General features: G+C 40.0%; 1 protein-coding gene across 2 annotated transcripts in view; it reads right to left on the bottom strand.

Moving 5' to 3' along the window:
• The window catches only part of dmxl2 (Dmx-like 2), a 60,641-nt gene extending 44,958 nt beyond the window's left edge, over positions 1 to 15,683 (bottom strand). For both annotated transcript variants that reach the window (XM_084711279.1, XM_084711356.1), the window contains exons 1-7: positions 15,286 to 15,683; positions 2,995 to 3,120; positions 2,655 to 2,726; positions 2,445 to 2,523; positions 2,101 to 2,245; positions 907 to 973; positions 615 to 787 (exon numbers count right to left, since the gene is read on the bottom strand). In XM_084711279.1, the coding sequence (XP_084567405.1) occupies positions 615 to 787; positions 907 to 973; positions 2,101 to 2,245; positions 2,445 to 2,523; positions 2,655 to 2,726; positions 2,995 to 3,120; positions 15,286 to 15,372 (749 nt within the window). In that variant the 5' untranslated portion in view covers positions 15,373 to 15,683. The remainder of the gene's footprint in view (positions 1 to 614; positions 788 to 906; positions 974 to 2,100; positions 2,246 to 2,444; positions 2,524 to 2,654; positions 2,727 to 2,994; positions 3,121 to 15,285) is intronic.
• Positions 15,684 to 15,919: the final 236 nt, after the last annotated feature.

The following is a 15,919-nucleotide window of genomic DNA, read 5'->3' as shown; positions in this document are numbered from 1 at the left end:
TGGAGGAGGAAGGAAAGGCAAAAGTGAGGTAGAAGGAGAGAATGCATTAATTCCCTCTCACTGGCTGCTTCCACCGCTGATTCAATTCTTAATTTGCCGAACAGTCACAGATAAGTGTGACTAGTGCAAACTGGCCGGACACATAGCAACTCGTAATGATGGTCAGCTACAGCACTGCAGATTTCTGCACAATCTACACTTTGCTTAAATAAATGCTTTTACAACAGAAAGAAACAAACATAGAAATCAAAACAGACAGGATTAAACAGTCAATATCAGCATTGGAAACAATAAAAAAAAAGCAATCCTCTTCATTCATTCCGGGGTGTCAACATGTATGAGCTAGTCAAATGCAATACTTTTAATACTATTTAAGATTTAAACGACTGTAACAGGATAACAAAAGCATTCAAATTTAACTCTTGCACTTGGGGTGAACTTCAGACTATTTCAGATCACCATTACAGCATTCAATAACTAAATATCTACACCTTTCCAAACAGAATTTAATTTAATTCATCTATTTTTGAGCCAATGACACACATGATACAAGGTATCAAAATAAACATGTTACTGACCACCCTGATTGTATGATTGTGTGTAAGTTTTCTTACTTGGCCATGTACTTGCTCGTCTTCCTCCAGGACATCCCAGTGACCGAGCGAGGATGGGCCAGGTAAACAAAAGAGAAGTGAACAGGAGGAGGCTTTTTCTCAGAGGGGTCCTGGACCACCACTGCAGAACGCCAGCCCGTGGTGGGGTACCACACCTTAAGTAAACAGTCATCCTGTGTGTGCAAACATATAAATGGACAAACATTATATATAAACATCGCCACAGACCTAAGAACCATTAAAACCTTTCAACAATTTGTTGTTTTGCTATGTGTTTACATGAATCATCTACCTTTCCAACTGTTGCAAAGTACTCCCCATCAGGAGACCACTTGGCAACATGAACAGATGCAGCAGTCCTTAGAGAAACACAAGCATAAACAATATCAGTTACATTCACTTCTACACGGAAAACACACCAATTGTCCTGTCAGCTGTCAATGTGTTTTTTTCTGGTAATTTCTGAGCTTGAACTTCCCTGTTCTAGTTTCTTTCCTGGTTATGCACATGTGTCATCATATGATTATTACTAATGTGGTATTATAGGTCTGGGTCTGTTTACACAGCTAAAAGCACAGGACACAAATTCAAAAGAGCAGCTTACAACAGGGCATACAAACCTTTTGTGTAAGGCACTGTGCAGTTGTTTCGACAATCAGTAACTACCTATAGATTTTTACTGGAAAAAATATGTAATTCCACAACCTTCAAGAGGAAGATTTAAAGTTAATATTTTGTCTGCAGGGGGCAGGGACTAACCCTTTACTGCATGACAAAGAAAGAACACTAAATACATCAGCTGACAGAAAAAAACCCAGAAAAAAGTTTATGATCCTGTTTTACAGTGCACACACACATGTAATATTCCATTGTTCATTCACAGCCCTGAATAATAAATCCACTTTAATTTTTAATCACAAAACTGTCAGTAAATTTTGATATTTTCAAATATGAGCAAAGTACCAGGTATCAGGCATTATCCATATTGGAAAGTTAAAAAAAAGAAAAAAGTGAGTAGAGTTGAGTCGAGTAAAGCTTTACCATCCAGTAGAAATGCAACTTTAGTATCTGGAGATGTTACCAGATACTACCCTATTATTTTTTTATTTCAATGGCTGCCATGAAACAGGTCTATTAACTGTGACAAACTTGGCTTAAGAAAGCTTTTACTTAAAAGACACCAGAAGAAGAGCAGAGAGGAGGAAATGAAGAAAATGAAGACACATCTCTGACAAACTAACCAATATTCTTGTTAACTGGCCATCAGAATATTTACATATTTTCCAAACCATCAGACATTAAGATGCCATTTACTTTAAAAGCATCTGTTTCTCTGTAGAGCTGTACTTGACTCTATATAATATTATCTTTGGTTTGTGATTCTGCTGCTGACCTAATGTACTTAACCTTGAAGCAGCAATGTTTTTTTTTCCATGTCAATCATGTCAGATGTTTTTACAGTGTGCACTAAAAAGCAAGAACGTACTTGCACTGCCAGACACAGTTCCAGTCATTTAGGACAGGGTGGGGCTTGTCCTCGGTCATCTGCCCATCCTCCTCCTCTATTAGGGCATCTGTCAGTGGCGGAGCCCACAGCTGGAGCCGCTCAGTTGCTGCTAGGATACGGTTCCCTGAGGACGTAAAAGCACTATGTTACACACCTCTCGTCCCACGTCGACGACTACAGTACACAGAGCCACACGCACGCTGCGCCTCTTACATAATGCACATGTTGTTCCAGACAAACCGCGGGGGGCTAGAATAGGTGCTGTGCGTGGTGTGGATTAATTTAGTCAGTGAATCAGTAAAACACAGAGAGCACTGGCGTACCTTGTGGGTCCCAGGCCAGGTTGTAGGTGATGGCATCGAGGAAGAACTGTCCTGTCTTTTGCCACTGATAGTTAAGCTGCTGTTAGTGACAGAAGAGCAATACACACCATGCAATGTTACTGGCACAAAAGTGGGATTAAACTCAGCAGATGGTGATTTAAACCACTATATATACATGTATATGTCTGAAATGCTGACATTCATGCTCACCTTGTGGCGTTTGTTTGGGTTGGTAGAAAGAGGTTCAAAGATGCACACTGTGTTTCCGTAGGATGCAGCGATCTAAAAATAAAGAGCCGTGTTCATCATCACAGCATTACTCACCCCATCAGTGCTTCTGCACAGCCATCCCCACAGGAGTGGGGTAGGTGGGGAGGGGTGCAGGAGAGCAAGACGGCAAAGAGAGCAAAGCATGGGCACCACAAAGCAGCGGCGAACGCAGGGCTAAATGGACTTCTTTATGCTCAGCGTAATTGACAATGTCTTCTGGCTACATGGGAAAAAGAAAACCGCATGTGGGAGTGTGTCTGAGTGTGCAGTCAACACTTACCCTGCCAAGCTGGTGGGAACACTCCACACAGCCCACCTGTATGTTTCCATTCTGAGCTCCCGGGATAATCTGCACGCAGTCGAAGTCACTGGCCAAGATCACTACATCACAACCTGAGCCATAGGCCTGGAAAAAGAAACAGGCACAAGAGAAGGAACCACATCAGACTGAGACACATTAAACAAATGAAACCAAAGCACTAAAACTTTAAATGGTAAATATAATCGTAAAATATGTTCATTTTTTATATAATGTCTGGAACACACATTTATTAACATCATATTTTGTGTAGAGTACTGTTTTGCAGCTCTGTCCTGTTTCCTACTGCAAAAGCACAGAGCTGCACAGGAAACAGGACATTTGCCACATCATTATATTTAAATAGGATATACAATACAGTCAGTGATAGATGCTAATATTTTAAGCACTGGTCCCACAGGCCACCAAGCCCCTAACGTTGGTGGCTAAAGTGCATTTTGGTGGCCTGAATGTAAACCTACGTTAAAACAATACAGAAAAGGCAATTTAACACAACTTACAGCTCTCTGCTGTACTAACCTGCAGTACTCCAATTCACTACTACATTTTTTCGCTTCTGTTACGTCTTTATCATAGTCTGCCTTTTGTGTTTCTGTTTTTTTTTCTGTAAGGACCAAGAGTCATTCATTTTCTGTAACCGCTTAGTCCGTGAGGGTCGCGGGGCTGCTGGAGCCTATCCCAGCTGACATTGGGCGAGAGGCGGGGTACACCCTGGACAAGTCGCCAGTTCATCGCAGGGCTGACACATAGACAGACAACCACTCACACTCACATTCACACCTACGGGCAATTTAGAGTCACCAATTAACCTAGCATGCATGTCTTTGGACTGTGGGAGGAAGCCGGAGAACCCAGAGAGAACCCACACAGACACGGGGAGAACATGCACACATGCACAACATCTCCACACAGAAAGGCCCTGACCCAGCCGGGGAGCTGGGGGATCGAACTCAGGACTTTCTTGCTGTGAGGCGGCAGTGCTAACCACTGACTGCACCACCGTGCCGTCCAGGACCAAGAGTAGTCTTATTAAACCCATACTTCAGTAGACCTGACAGTTTTTGTAGAATTTTTAACTAAAAGGTACAAATGAATTGGGATGTTTGTTAGTGTATGAAGGCTCACAGCATGGGGATAAAACTGGGGGACCTCCTATATGGAATATTTGGTGGCCAGAGAATAACTTTCTGTGGCCATGGTTAATGTCAAACCTTGCAATATGGGGATTCCATAGTGTGGGCTGAGCAAAACTCAGAGAAGCAGTTTGTATAAAATGACAATAGTTGGCATTCACCGGATCCACCTTAAAGATCAGTCTACCTTAAATAAGTCATGGCGGAAGTTGTTGCTAACTTGGCTTGGGTCTGGAAGTGATGAAGAATTTAATCAACAACAAACAGCCTAAACTATTCACACAGTGCAGTACTAGTCAGGGCTGTACACCGTCAACAATATGAAACTTAACATGATACAGGGGTTATGATTCATGCATTGCAATACATTGAGATACTATAAGCAAGGTGATATATTGATTTGTTTGTTTTTTTTTAAGCTAATTTTAGGGAATTTATCATAGTATAAATTAAACAACACCATATGCATAAAATCTGAGTTTAAAATTTGACCTTTTTAAGCAATCACAACAGTAACAACACTGATATTAAGTGTTTAGGGGTTTAAACACAACACGTAATGAACCACTGCCCCGAAGCTTTGCATGACAATGTTTTTGACAATCAATACAGTATCACAAAATGTAACCTAATATTGCAACATTCAAGTGTATTAATATTTTCTTACACCCCAGCTACTACATTCACAGCTATAACGTCACACAACACTCTCTTTCTAACATTATGCACACATTCTACACACTGAGTCATTCCTTCAAGGAGTTCAGCACTTGTTTCAAAAACATCTTTAAAATATATTTTTTTTCTAAAAATTCCCAGAATCTCAGGCCCGGTGGGGAGTCAACTTAGGCCTGGAGGGCTGCTGGGCTGGCGGAAACCATGCAATATAATGTGATATAAATAACTAAAAGCAGACCATCATAGCACTCAGTGGCACTAATATGAATATTGCATTAGCAGGGTGAGATGTTACAACAGGATTAGCACAGCCAGCATAGCACTGGCAGGTTGTTGTGCTAAAACGAGCAGAGAAACCACAGAACATAACTGACATAAGATGCCGTTTCACACATTAACTGCATGAAAAGAAAACACCCACTCATATGCAATAAGTAGACATACACAGCACATGCTAGATGCCCACACCTAATGGGCAGACTTGTGTTAATATTTGGATTACGTGCAGCAAGGTAAACTGATACAATGGTAGTTGCTGGTGGTAGGGAACCATGTGTGGCAGCAATGGCAGCAGCACATGCGAGACAAGAGGCGAGCTGGCCTCGAAGCACCAGTACAGTCAGGATGACGGCTCGTGTCTTTCATTATTCAGGAGAACAGGAGGAGAGGCTGGGAACCACTGGGTCACACAACAGGACGACATTACAGCCAGAGGGACAATATAAAGTGACAGATGGGGATGGAGTTATAGTGAAGATTGTAATAAGAAGATTATACATTACATTGTCTTATATAACGTGAGAGACAGGTAGAAAGAGGAGTGAGGAAGGTGCAGTGTGTGTTTTACTACTGCGGCATTTGCTCCTGCACATTACAGCTGGAATTAAAAGCGGTCACCGTCACGCACTGTCTAGGACTGCTCTGCACCTCCCTCATTTTCAAACACACACACACACACACACACACACACACACACACACACACGAGAATGTGTGAGTGTATTTTACTCTCTTTGTCAGCGAGGTAATTTGGACCTAGTAGGACCTTGAGCCAGGCTGGTAAGCTGAGTGTATCTGCCTTTAACAGGATGACCCATCATCGCTGCTTTGTTCTTTTGTTTTGGGCTTGTGTGTGTCCTGTATTTCTTTCATCATCCGCAAATCCACACGGGCCCACACATGCGCGCACGCACACAGACACAGAACAAAGTGCTGAGGGATGGCTATACAAAGTTGGATGATTCATTAGTAGGAGCAGCATAATACTGATACATGGCATCATGGTAAACATGGACACAACTTAATAGAAGACTGAAAAGCATAAGCAAACAGGACTAAAATGTTGTTAGTGTCTTCATCGATATCAAGAAAATTTGAGTCCGTTTATAGATTTAGGCTGCAACTAAAGATTATTTTCGATGTCGATTAAAATGTCACTTATTTTCTGGATTAATAAATTAGTTGTTGGGTCCATAAAATGTCAAAAAATGGTGAAAGATGTCAATCAGTGTTTCTCAAGTCCCAAGTCTCAAAACCCAAAGATCTTCACTTTACTGTCAGAAAGGAGTAGCCTAAAGAAAACAGGAAATATTCCCATTAACGAAGCTGGAATCAGATAATTTTTTACTTTATATATATTTATATTATAATATTCCTCAGACTAATTAATTGGTTATCAACACAGTTGGCAATTAAGTTAATAATTGACTCATAATCGTTGCAGCTCATGCATAGATCAACTGTTTTACATTCGATTTTTTGATGTCTTTTAAAAGAGGATGAGCTATTCAACAGTCATTACTAGAAGATGACATCTCCCATCTCTGGCATCTCAGTAATGTTCACAAAAATGGTACACTTTAATCTTTAATAAGTACTAGATTTTAAGAGATCTGCCTGCATGACTGCATTCATCTACTGACGGGCACGAATACTGAAGAGACAGTCTGATTTTTTTTTTAAAGCAACTCAACTAAGATTAGAAATGTTGTGACTATTAGTCAGCTAAGAATTTATTTCAATCAAAGGCAGCTCTTCAAACAAATAAAATGAATACATGAAGGTCTACTTAATACCCATTCTAATCAATTTAGAGTCTAGCTGGCTTTTAAGATATTTATTTGATTCAGCATTAGACAGCATTAAGAAACCACTGATTCTGTCTATGAATGTACTTGGTGTATCTTTAGCTTATAAATCTGCTGACTTAATGAGTGCAACCCTGGAGCAGCAACGTTTTCTCCCTGTCAGTCATGAAAGCTGCTTACATCAAGAATGTTGCTGCCTTTGGACAAATATTACTTCTGTAACACATTAACACTGACAAAGCTGCTGCATCTAAGGAGAGCAGAGAAACAATGGCAATGTAATTGTATTGTTTTGTAGAGCATCAACTAGGCCTGTATTTATTCAACTGCTGTCTAGTGCAGTTATGTGTGACCTTTTGCTGGAATTACTTTTTTACCTGCACTTTGTTGGGAGCATACTATTATTTCATATAAAGCTTCACTACATAGGACCTGCAGGAGTTAATGTTCTTACTGGGTCTGTGTTGATTTTACTTTGTAGTTGTTACACTGTGGTAAAAGACAGATTTTTAAACAAAACACACTTAAAAGACTGAAGACTGAAATGTAACATTTAGGTTATACTTCATACATTTTTAAGACCTGTAAAAAAATTTTTTCAAGCATTTAAAAAAATCAGATTATTGGATTTTAGACTTTGTAAGACTTCTTACGGACCCATATAAATATTGCATTTTCAACTGAGACAAAGATTCAGTGTGTGAGAACAAGGATATGATAAACTAAAACATCTGTCACTGAACACCAGTCTGACCAGTCTGGCTTCTTTAGCCCAACTCAAGAAAACCTCTGCGTCAGCAAGCTCAATTTATAGTCTATTAAAAGACAGCATGGTGATTCATATAACATGTTTATACTGACGGGAGCTACAGAAATCAATTCACATCTTGTTCATAAAGAGCATCTTAAAAGCTATTTGAATAACGTCAAACACAGTGACGCAGGGATTCAGCTGCTTTCTGGGATCAAAGTATTTTAAAAGAAAGGAGTGAATGCAGTCATGTGCTGTGGTAATGGAAGTAGATAAGAGGAAGAGAGTGAGAGATCATTTCTGCTAATGCCACTCATTCCCTGACCTTAACGCAATCATGCGAGCATGTTCCACAGCCACAGCTGCTGCCATGTGTACCCTCTTGTCTGAGCTAGCTAGCTGCCTTTGAGCTGTAGTCAAAATTAGGCGTTGACCAGGAAACTGATATGAGGAACTAGAGATGAAATGCTATGAAAATTGCATACAATGATTACAGAGAACAAAATAATCACGGTTATCATTATTATCATGGTATTAAAATGTGCTGAAATTGTTCAGAAAGTAGTGATACACACACTGAAATCATTTCACTGAGTTTTATATAGAAAACATCTAAACAATTTGAAATGGTAACTTCACTGATACAAAGCAAACCCACGTTGCTGCATCTGTTGTCAACTTCGGTTGGACAGTATTTATTTTTTTAAGCATAGTAATCAGACATGGTTTTAATGTTAATTAAAATTTTAAATGTTAATACTAATGATCTGGAATATTATCATGGTTTGTCGTGAAGCCGTAACACTTTCATCACAGTTTGGAACAGATAAACATCTGCAGTAAAAATGAAGATTTTGGTGTCAGGATTGATGGGGGCTGAGTGAAACCACACAATGGTGACTGCAGACAGAAAGAGCCAAAACAGAGCAGTTTTAAATTAACTTATCAGCTTTGACAAAGTGTCAAAACCCTCAGCTGCAAATATTGAAAACCATGAACTGATCAACCTTTGACTGTACTAACCTGGTCTCTCTGTTAAGACATTATCCCTGGCAAAGCCTACAGCACAGACCTGTACTTTGATCCCACTGTCTATTGTCATGTCATATGGGCCTCGCTATTCTTGTTATTCACTACAGCATGACTGCAGTGAGGCAGCGGCCAGAACAGCCAAACTGCCCTCAGTCCAGTTTCTCCATTTAATCTGCTGGTCATAACATATCCAACTTAATCAATGTATCCAACTAGACTGGCTTCAAATGCAGCAAGTTAATGGATCTAAAAACGCAGACAAGGATGATAATAATGTCCTGTTTGTTTGTCTTTCTATACTTAGTATCAAAACACTGAGCAGATTTCTAGGAAGTTTTGTGGACAATTGGGTCATGGACTAGGGAACAGGTTTTGGCTCAGATCTAAAGCAAACAACTTAACTGTGTTGTCATTTATAAAGCATGTTAATGTTAGGCTTGTAATTCTTGAACTGTAAGACACAAACATTTTTTATCAAGAGCAGGAAAAAGTACAAATGATGATTGATTCCAGCTCCTTAAATGTGATTATTTTCTGGTTTCGTTATTCCTCTATGACAGTAAACTGAATATCATTTGACATTTGAGGATGTCATGTAGGGCGGCTTTGGGAAAACATTTCATCATTTTTCACATTGTCTGCCATTTTATACACCACACAACTGATTGATCAAGATAATAAGACAGATAAATCAACAATGAAAATAATTGCTAGTTGCAGCCCTATATATTTTTTAACAGTAATAAAAACATATACTGATACAGGCCACACCCATTTCTGTCAGATTTACTGTTATTTTCAATTTTGGTACATAATTAAGGAACAAATGTTGCAAAATGCATACTTGCACAATATTCCCAGATTGAAGTAATCTCTGAAAATCACATTCGCATTCTGCAAATCAGTATCTCTGTCATACATCATACGATATCTGTCTTTTGATGTAGATCAAGAACCAGAATACAAAATAAATACTCTTAGTAAGATAACAAAATTTAGAGGAATATGCAGCGGTGGGTGGGTGGGTTATGTACTCTCTCTCTTTCTCTTTCTGTGCTTTGTAGTTTGCACGGGTATTCTATTTTTAGTGAATCACACATCTGCCGCTCTGCATTTCAAACCCACTAGGCTGCTTGTGCTTTTATATTCACAGGTAAAAAAAGAGACATGGAAATAATCCTTCCAAAATACGATTTTTATAAATTGTCAAGAGATCATTATCATCTAGTTTTCAGTGTTTCATGTTCATAATATAATCTACAGACACAAATGACACAAAATAGCTGAAAAATAAAAACAGTTCAGGGTCCGACATTAAGGTTTTTTTCCCTAAGTACTTCTCAAATCTACTTGCCCCATCTAAATTCCCACTTGCCCTCCCTATGAGGTTCTTTTTCTGGCTGTGTGGTGCATATTTTTGCTCACAACTTATTTCTAACTAAAATCCACTGCCTGTTGACTCTATAAAACACAACACAACACTTCTTTCTTCAGAGACCAGTATTTATTAGCTATATTACAGCCAACAAAGAAGGGATAAAAGAGATAAAGAAATTGTAAAGAACAGAGGGGGTAGGACCAGAAAAGTGTTTTTTAAATTTCCTCTTACCCCTATTGAACATGAATAGTCACATTGCAGGTCCTGCGATGTAAGAGGCAAATGAACTAAACATGTTCTCATCTAATTTCAAGGGTACCTGACACACCAATCCCACCAATCACAATCGTTCTTAATCAGTTTGCCAAAGTGGACCACGCCCCTGCATATGGAGTGAGTCGCTGGTAACATTGAAAAATGAGCAACGAACAAGAGAAAATTGCCGAAAACGAAGTAGAAAAGTAACGTCAGTTATCTGGAATTATTTCGGCTACAAGAAGGATGATATTGACCAAACACGTGTTCTGTGTCGACAGTGCCTTGCACCTGTTGCCACAACGAAAGGTAATACAACTAATTTGTTTGACCATTTACGTTGGCACCACACAGCTCAGTACAACGAATGCAAAGCCAGATCTGAATCTGACCACATGTGAGCATCATAGTTTTACTGTCACTGTTACTTTTGTATAAGTTATAATACCTGAAATCTCAATGCAGAGCATCAGTGAAAAGACAGGACAGGACATCACATCGCCTTGAGTGAAATCCAGACCATAACTTTTTTCACTGATGTAACTATGCTATCACCAAAGAAACGGATCAGAAAACTATGATGTTTATTGAAACTTTGGTCATATCAGCTGTCTTAACTTCTACACAGCTCCTCTCTGCTCACCGGTGCAGCTCTGTCTCGCCCCGTCTGTGACACAGTGTGTCTGCTGATTGATCATGACTTCTAACCAATCAGATGTGCTGTGCTGTAGGCGGGACATTGAGCCAGACTACAGAGCATAGTTGTGCATTATACTGTACAGTGTATAATGATCTAATATATGTATAGCATATACATAGTATGTATAAGTTTGAAGTTTTTAATATTATTACCAACATCATTACTATTATCATTATTGTTTCATCACATAACTGTAGTGACAATTACAGACAGACAAAGATCAAAGACAAATACATTTTTAAAATAATTTAACCCTAATGCCACCACTTTTTTCTTTTTTGCTGATCCGAAAAATGATCCGATCCGTGACACAAAACCGTGATACGATCCGAAAAAAAAAAATCCTGTATTTTTTCATATTGCAATATATATCGCAAGGTTAAAAAAAATCGCAATGTCAGTTTTTTCCAATATCGTGCAGCCCTAGTTTCTATTAATATGCCAGAGCACAAATGCTGGACCGCAGAAACAAAAAGCATGGAGAGGAAATGACTCCATATCGAGTGAAGCTCCAGCTTCATGCTTGCTCATTTGAGCTGGTGCTGTGGCTGATGTAGGTTAAGTGTGTGTGTGTTTTCGTGCATGTGTGTCAGGGTCTGGCCCAGGAGCCCTAGGGGTCAGCGTGAGTGTAACTGCATTGGACATGATGTCTAGTGTTCTTCAAATATCCTCTCAGACACAGAAAGAAAACACCAGGCATAGAAACTGGGGCCCTGTGGCGACATGCGAGGCTTTAGCCTCACGACCGGCCCTGTCCTGTGTTGTTGAGCAGATATGACCCTAGGTACAAATCCCGCCTGTTTACATTCAAACATCCTTGATCTGGGGTCAGTGTAGGGGCAAAGTGGGACAACTCCTTTTTATAGTTTTAACAGAAATAAGCAGGACAATAATTCACTGCACTACATCGTCAAGGATGGGGGGAATCAGAGAGGAGGGAGGAAATGGTGTCTGTGTTTCTGAAGAAATATAAAAATAAAACAACAACAAAGCACCACCTCACTAATAGGCAGCAGGAACAGACCAAGCCCAGATTTGGCAGCCATTAGACAGGCTCACGGTGTTCTCAGCATGAGGGAATGGTGGCGTGCCACATAACTGCTCAAGAATTTACTGTGAGTATGCAATGGCAGAATTAACAAATGCAATCATGTTGCTTTTGGTTAAAAGAAAAAAAGGAAAAAAAAACCCATCATGAATCTGGCTCTGGTGACTGACGTGGCAGCTACACCCACTGTAGTCATCAACAAGGCAACAATAATAACATAAGTGTTTCCATCTCGAAACAATCTTAAATGAGCCCTCCTGATTTTCAGCATGTAATGACAAAGTAGCAGCATATTTCCCCATCTTTCAATTCTTGCAGACAAAAAACCCTAAGCTTCAGTTAAAATACTATGAGAATGAATCTGTCATTTCAGTAAATGTTAAATTGCAAAAAAATGAAAAATACTTTTGACATAAAGGGATTACAGTAAGAAGTCAGTAAAAAAAAAAACATAGTAATAGCCTTTGAAGGTTTTTCCTTATGGGATGTAATGGAAGATCATCCAGCTATCAATAAAATCATAAACATTCATCTTCAGCTCTCAATACAAGAGCTGACTCAGGGTGCTACAGTTTCTTTAACTGGAACCAATCAATTTTAAGGAAAAGAGCCACAACATATGTTGGGGTTGTGCACTTTTGTGTACTTTTTCCCTGCTGTTTTGCCATCACAAAAGAGGCTGTAATATCATAGGTTCTTCCTATGTCTGGCTGCACTAAATTGAATATTGACTGGGCTTCTCGGTCCTGTCAACTTGAGGCACAAAGAGAAATGTTGGGCAGTTGCCAGACCTCAGACAGACAAAGAATACCCTATGTATAGCTCAAAGACGTCAATAAATAAACAGACGCAGGATATGGTTCAAGGTAGTGATTGATCACAATTGATCCAACGGATTATCTGGCATTTTGAGATAATTGTCATCATCTGATGCCTCCACTCACACTAACATGTGCTTGTCAGTGTAACTGCTGCGGAATGATGTCAGTGCTCCTCCTTGTGAGTTTTGTCAATGTGTCTTTGTTATATCAAAATTGTATGATATCAGAATCGCCCTGCTCTCTAAATAACCCAAATCAGTTGACCAGTAGTTCAAGGTATAGCCTAATGCACAAATACATACAAGTCTAAATGATGTCAAGCTCCATGTAAAGAAGAGAGCATCGCACTCAGGAATATATCATTCAACAAACTTTAACGTGGTCATATCTGGCAGAAAGTCACAAAACATGTTTCTGGCTTTCCAACCTTCATCAGTGTGTACCATATACACTAGCACACAATAAGAATGCCAGGTTATGTAACAAGGTAAATGCAATCATCAATCGCTGTGAGTTCACGTAAGAGAGAATCACATAGAGTTGGCAGGTAAACAACACAACCCACAATTTACTATAATGTTGTACCATGCTGATTGCTCGAGCCTTCACTTTGAATGACAGAGGAAAATGTCAAAGACACAACAAGATGAAAACAATAATCCACAAATTACATCAGAGGACAGTGGGTAGAAGGAGTGGCGATACCTCATATATAGTTTTACACATTAATTATTCTTAAAATACCTCTATACTGTGTAAAATATGTCAGTAATACAATTAAGAGTACAGTGACGGCTGCTATTCAGTTTCTATACCAAACATTTATGTTGAAATTTTATGAAAATTTAATAAACCCTTATATGTACATTTGCTGTCTGTGCTTCAAACTATACTACGATATACCACCAAATGCATCCATAACCGATACCACTTTATTTATTAACCCCAAGATGGCTCCATGCTACTCCCAGCATCATCTTCACTCGTGTGTGTCATTTTCTTCCCAGGATGGCAAAGTCATGCTCTGTGGTATTCATTCTCTGTATGTATTTATTATTCTTGTACAAAGGCGTTAGCCTGTACCAGGCCATACAACAATGATAGCAATCATATCACATCCATACAGGTTTAGTAATATATCTTTTAAAAGACGTGATGCTCTGATATCAAATTAGTAATTGGTACCAGCTGACAGGCAAAGTGAATTGGCATCAAGGAGGGAAAAACTGCACTGAAACATCTCTAATGAAAAATCTACGCAATTCCACCTAAAATCTGTCAGACATTTCGAATTAGCATCATCAATCATATTACAGGACAAAATTATCACTGTGGACATCAGGTTTTTCACCGTTCAAAAACAGATCTAACTATTAGTATGCAAAAAATCATTCAGGGAGCAGCAGGGACAATTATAACTTCCAAGAAATACACTATATGTAGGCTAAACCAAGTAACATGTAATGTGCAACAAAATTAAAAGTTATTCCATAAAATACAGTGACTTATAAAAATTCAGATGTCAAGCTCCACCATATCAACTGATGACAGGCCAGTAGACATCAGTAATGCAAATGTCTGCGCGCTCTATTTCACGAAACGCAAAGTGATGACAGATGGCACCACGTTTTTGAAAATGTTATTCTGGACACCAACACACTGTCATTCAGCCCTCTAGCTCATGTATCCATATATGGCTCTCTACGTCATGACTGGCGCAGCTGATGCTGGGATGACAGCGAGCTAATGATCCGTGAGGAGGATTTAACGCCAAATGGTAGCGAGCTTAGCCAGTTCTGCAACCACACAAAACACAGCTTTCTCATCCTGTAGCTGTGCGCAATTTTATCAAGCCCCATCGTGCGCTGTCACCTGCACTGTGCGCTGCAAAATGCATTGGGAGCGCGTCCCGTTGCGAATATTTGCCAGTAATGTTATGGCTGCGCAAAGGGATTCCCTTGCAGTAATTCTAACGTAACGAGATGCAGCTAAAGGTCATTTGAGTGGCTAGCGTCTTGGACCGATAAATAATAAAACGTTACCCTTAAGGAATAGATGCAGACATTACAGCTGAGCATCTAACGTTACTTGAGTGTGTTAGCTTGTCAACCATAGGCTGACAATCAAGGAAAATGAAAGAGGAGGCTTGTGATACCAGGGTGCCCCCCGAGTAGTCTCGACTCTCTGTTTGTGAATCCCTCGGTGCGGCAGATTGGCTAGCAAACTACCCGGCTAGCAAGTGCTTTAGCTCGCTAGCCAGCCCCGTCTCCAGCCAACATAATGCTAGCTAGCTAACTACCCAGCTAGCTAGTAAGTCGTTAGCTTCAATGGGTGTCATCTTGTGCACATAATATCAAAATAAAAGCTCACCGTGAACGGAATGTCATTCACGCTTCCCACCGAATAGCAGCAGTCTCCAGGGTTCACGGCTCCCGTCAGCACCTGGTGCAGATGCATTTTCCGTATATTTCAGCAGCAGATGGGATTTTTTAATTATTAATAACGAGTCCACCCTTTCGGTTTCTCCATCTAGCAACGGCTGGGAATTCCATCAGTAAGGTTAACGTCGTCCTCGGCCTGGCAGCGTTGTCTTCCTCCACAGACGGCGGGGGGTTACGGGTGAATTTGTGTGTGGGACCCGCGTGAATGTAGTCTCACCCGGCCCTGTCATCTATTTAACCATGTAAAAGTGGCCGCTGCCCGTCGCCTCTCGCTGTCAACACCATCCCTGCGATTAATCGTGAGAGAGAGCGAGGCAGCAGCGGGAGCTCTGCAGCGAACCTGACATGCGCGTTCACGACGTTGTCAAGGCACGACTGAATGATCATAGATCTGCGACGTCTAGACAGGAAGTGTCAACTCCTCACTTCCACCCAGTGCTTCATTGAGTTTATTCCCGAATAAAAAAGACAGCTGTGTACAGTGTCGCTTCTATTCTTTAAAATGACTTAAAAACTTATTTTAATGATCGCCTGAGATTCGTTCAGTACAGTGAACGGCTGCT

Source organism: Lutjanus erythropterus, chromosome 1 (assembly GCF_056507025.1).
Source record: "Lutjanus erythropterus isolate fLutEry1 chromosome 1, fLutEry1.hap2, whole genome shotgun sequence".
In the NCBI taxonomy this organism is placed as follows: domain Eukaryota; kingdom Metazoa; phylum Chordata; class Actinopteri; order Lutjaniformes; family Lutjanidae; genus Lutjanus; species Lutjanus erythropterus.
This window is presented reverse-complemented; position numbering and strand designations above follow the sequence as displayed.